This window comes from Lolium perenne, chromosome 7 (assembly GCF_019359855.2).
Source record: "Lolium perenne isolate Kyuss_39 chromosome 7, Kyuss_2.0, whole genome shotgun sequence".
Taxonomy (NCBI): Eukaryota; Viridiplantae; Streptophyta; class Magnoliopsida; order Poales; family Poaceae; genus Lolium; species Lolium perenne.
In genome coordinates, this window is record NC_067250.2 from 246,321,573 (window position 1) to 246,325,963 (window position 4,391).

The 4,391-nt window shown below is 48.8% G+C and overlaps 1 protein-coding gene across 1 annotated transcript; it reads right to left on the reverse strand.

The window, feature by feature from the left end:
- Nucleotides 1-898: 898 nt before the first annotated feature.
- LOC127311862 (protein MEI2-like 6) lies at nucleotides 899-2,782 on the reverse strand. The gene is made up of 4 exons (XM_051342340.2): nucleotides 2,167-2,782; nucleotides 1,911-2,030; nucleotides 1,584-1,725; nucleotides 899-1,459 (listed from the first exon to the last, which is right to left on the reverse strand). Exons 1-4 carry the CDS (start codon nucleotides 2,754-2,756, stop codon nucleotides 1,304-1,306), a joined length of 1,008 nt encoding a protein of 335 aa, XP_051198300.1. The 5' UTR covers nucleotides 2,757-2,782; the 3' UTR covers nucleotides 899-1,303.
- Between the last annotated feature and the right edge of the window lie 1,609 nt (nucleotides 2,783-4,391).

Here is a 4,391-nt window from a genome sequence, read left to right on the forward strand (position 1 = left end):
TGTCGTGTTAATTTACTCGGTATTTTTCTGCTACGTGTCCACATAAGTTCATGGTGTTTCCTCCTCCTGGCGAATTTAAGCTTGGCATCTCCAAACACCTTTTGAAGTTACTACTTCCCCTCCGGCAGAGGGAGGGTGGGGGAACGCCGGATCTCATTGTGTATGTTGTAGGGTTTGTTAGGACCTCTGCCGGCGGCGCTTTGAAGGCGGTGGCGCGGCCGGTGTGGTGTTTGATGGCGGTGCTCAGGCCCTTCGATGGCGGCGTTCTCTGGAGCACCGACGTGGAGCGGCCGCTCTCCCCGTGTCCGCAGCTCCCTGGAGCTGCCGGGTGCGCTCTCCCCTGGCCGGATTTGGGGCGAAGGATCTGGCATATGAAGATGAGCAAGAAGATGGTGTTGCTTGGCTCGTTGACAACGGTGGCGTCCGAGGTAGGTCCTCCGGGACGCGCTCAGCGAATTCCCGTTCGCTGGGGGTCTGCTTCCGTTCCAAGGTGACAAGAGAAGCAGCTGCGATGGTGCGCCATCGACGGCTTCGTGGTGCCGGCGTGGTCGACTTGAAGAAGGGCTTGTTTGTAATTTTTTTTTGTCTTTTTGGACCTTTCTGTAATATTGCCAAGTTAATATCAGTTTCTTTCACCGCAAAAAAAAAGTGATGGGTTTGCCAAAACATGCTTCCCGTCTGATGAATTAACTCATGCATTAATTATCGAGAAAAAAAACTCATACACAGTTAATTCTGAACTTGAACAAATTACATTGAAAAAAATAGTGCTAGCGTACTTCCATGTTAAATCCACTGAATATGTGCTGGCTTTGAAGAACAAGCAAATTCTTGATGGTTCTTGTTTTCGGAATGAAAACTTTGAAGTGAAGCTGTGCAAATTTACATCATCCAGGCATTTCGTGGGACTTGAGACATATCATTAGGACTTCTCTGAGTCGCTGGAATTTCACCGGAAATTTGCATACATGTTAGAAAGGTTCAACTTCCAGCAGATTTAGGAAATTTTCCAGGAAAGGAAGAGTTCATCAGGTGCTGCACTTGCATCTGCATGGCATACAACAGGGGGTTCTACAACACTAAACACTCAGGTACTACCAGGACACTTGCTGACTAAGCTCTCTGAACACTTCTAGGACACTCTGAACATGAGTACTCTTAGTGGTAAAACGGCATCGAATGATGAGGCGAACTAACCTATCTCCCGTTCTATCCATCCATGGCATGGACGAGGATAGAACACAAGATAGATAGATATACCCCGTCCGTCAGTTGCACGTGCGGTCGCCGACGAGCCGTCCGCTCAGCCGTGGCGGCGGGGGAGGAGGCGGCCGACCACGTGCTCCGCCGTCTTGCGGACGCCGTCCCGGGGCGGCACGAAGCGCACCGGCAGGAACTCCTTCTGGCCGCCGCAAGGGAAGCGCGACCCGGAGAAGTGCGCCACGAGCGAGTCCAGCCCCTGCAGCATGCGATACGAATCCCAACCAAATTAAGCGGCGGTGAGCATTAATGAGCACGAAGCAAGCACAGGATCGACCCGCAGAACGAACCGACGAGGCCGACAGGAATAACTAAGCACATACCTCGACGCGCGCGTGCACCACGTCACACACCTTTTTCGAGCACGCCACCTCCCAGCGGCGGCCATCGAGGTACGCGTGGAGGCGCCGCGCCGCCACCGCCGTCGTCATGTTGACGAAGGCGTAGCCCTTGTTGTACCTCGTCCTGGGCACAAAACAAACGAACACATAAATCAAACAAGGCGCAGAGCCGCCGACACGACACAAGTCGGACGCCGTCAAAAGATCAGATCGGACGAAAACCAGGAACCCTAGTGGAAACTGAAAAGTAGCATCGATATGGAAACTGGAAAGTGAACTCTCGGGATGGGGAAGGAACAGCAGCCGTACTCGAAGTCGATCGGGACGTAAAGGAAGTCGTACTCCGACTTGACGGCTTCGCTGTCGCCGCCGAGCTTGGCATTCTCCTCGGCGCAGTGCTGGTCGAGGATAGCCATGAATCCCTTCTTCCTGCAATGTCACAGATAAACTCAATCTTTAAGCAACAAGACAAGAACCAAGATCAATAACACCAATCAAAGACTTGGTGAGATCAAACAAGTACTAGCTCGTGAAAGGGAGAAAGGCAAAGAACTCGCAGTATTACATGAATTTGTTGGGGATATTACGAATCATCAGACTCGTGAAGTTGTCGCTGGGATTGAAGGCGAGGAGCGGCCACCGGCGAGGGCGAGGGAGCAGTTTGCGGACGAAAGATGTAGGCGGCGGGGGAGGCATACGCCGCTCTCGCGGTGAGTTGGGCTCCCTGCTCCAAGTTGCAAGGACGGAGCGCGGGGATGGCTCGTCACGCAACTCTACCTTCGCAGCCGCCTCGCCTCCATCCTCAAAGATTTCGGTGATGCGGCACCGAGGAGCCGCTGGCTGCGGTGGCGGCGTGCAGCAGTACACCGTCACTGGCGGCGGATGCAGGGGGTGCCCGTATGCTGCCTGCAGCGGGAACGCCGGAACCCCAACCGTGAACACTCCACTGGGGAACCAGCTGCTGCCGCAAGCAGCAGGCCACCCGTACGCTGGCGCTAGCGGAGGTGGAGGCTGTGGGTACAAGAACTGCGAGGCGAAGAAATCGGCACTGGGCATACAAGCATCGGGGATAGGAGAGAGGTAGCAGCCCGCCGGAGGGAGTGTCATCGGAAAGAAAGGCGAGGCAACGGGATTGAGGCGGGAGACGGCGGCCATTGCTTTCTTTCTGGGTTGCGGAGTACTAGTACTATGGATGGAGGAGGCTTATGGAAGAAGCAGCACGGTGTTTATAAATAGGAGGACCGAGAGAGAAGAGGGTAGAACGAAGAGGTTGTCTATGATCCGAAGGATAAAAGGGGTAGGAGTGAGTCGGGTTTTGTTTTTTGCAAGTAAAGAGCGGTGGCTGCTGTAGAAGAGAAAATTGTTTCTGAACCCAGGAGAGAGGGTTTGGCATACCTGTGTGCTTATGGGGTCAAATTTTATTGCAGTAATCGGAAAATTATAAGAATGTAAAAAACTAAGGATGGAGATGTCAAGTTCATAAATAAGTAACAACATCAATCCGGCGATCGACATACTCCAAAAAAATTAAAGAACGAGAGACAATGTGTTGCATCGGACTTCCTTTTCTTTTTTTAGATTTACTAGAAATCGGGCGTCTGATTTTTATTATGTCTAAGTCGATTTCTTAGCCATTGGATTTGTTGTTTCGTGCTGATGTCACAGTTGCAAGTGGGTTGCAATTGAGATTTTCCTAATTGCAAGGAGGTTGCAACTGAGATTTACCTAGTTACAAGTAGGTTGCAACTGAGATTTTCCGAGTTGCAAGTGGTTGTGACTGAGAAAAAATATCCACATCATTGAATACTTTAAGGTTCGATGCTGGCCTATAAGTTACACACGAGTTGCAACTAGGTTGTAACTGAGACTTGATGATGTCATGTGACTGAGATTTAGTTAGTCTAAGTCGCCTGAGATCTAGGCATGCCCTTCTTTTTTATATAAGTATGTAGTGAAATTCGAACAAAACCGTTTGAGTACATTTGAGAACGCAATACATCCAAAGGTAAATTCCTATCCCTTAAATTATAAGAAACCACGTTGAAAATCCCAACAGTCCAAAAAAATTCTAAGTATATGTGGTGACCCAGCGTACCACTGCATGGCGTAGTACATCAGTCGTTGATATATAACACAAGTGAAACATTGTTCCACTCATATTACATCTCTCAAAGTGGTACAATAGAAACATATGCGAGTCCAAGGCATGTCTATAGGAGGATACACAAACTTTTTACAGAAGATCATCACATCCTCCTACTTGATAATGAGGTAAAACTTCAAATAAAGCTCCAGAAGAACGACTCGTAGTCTAACTTATTGCTAACCTTAGCTCTATAGATACTTGGCTTGCTATAGAACTCTAGCTACTTAGGTGCTAGGATTAGGGAAATGTTTCCTTCTATTACAAGTCTAACTTTCCACTCTAGCTGATGCAGAAGTTGACTCCATTGACTTTTTTGATTGGATTCTTCATCTTGTTGCAGTTGACTCCTTTGTCTTCGAGTTCCACGGTAGTTTCTCCTTCGGTGTCTTGATCTAAGAAGGGGTTCAAATGTGAGGGAACGAGTATGAGCGTACTCAGCAAGTTCATATTAGAAAATAGGTGTATCATGCTCTAGCTACATCCACAAACCAGAAATTCATAGGCAAATGCAAGTTTTCATAAACATTTCTTCAAAAGGTTTATTTCATTCTAAAAACTATTCCCGTCAGTCTTCACAGGTTGAACAGAGCTTCATGGAGTTTCTTTCCTGCCGCGTTCTTAGTTCCCTTCTGGGAACATGGAGT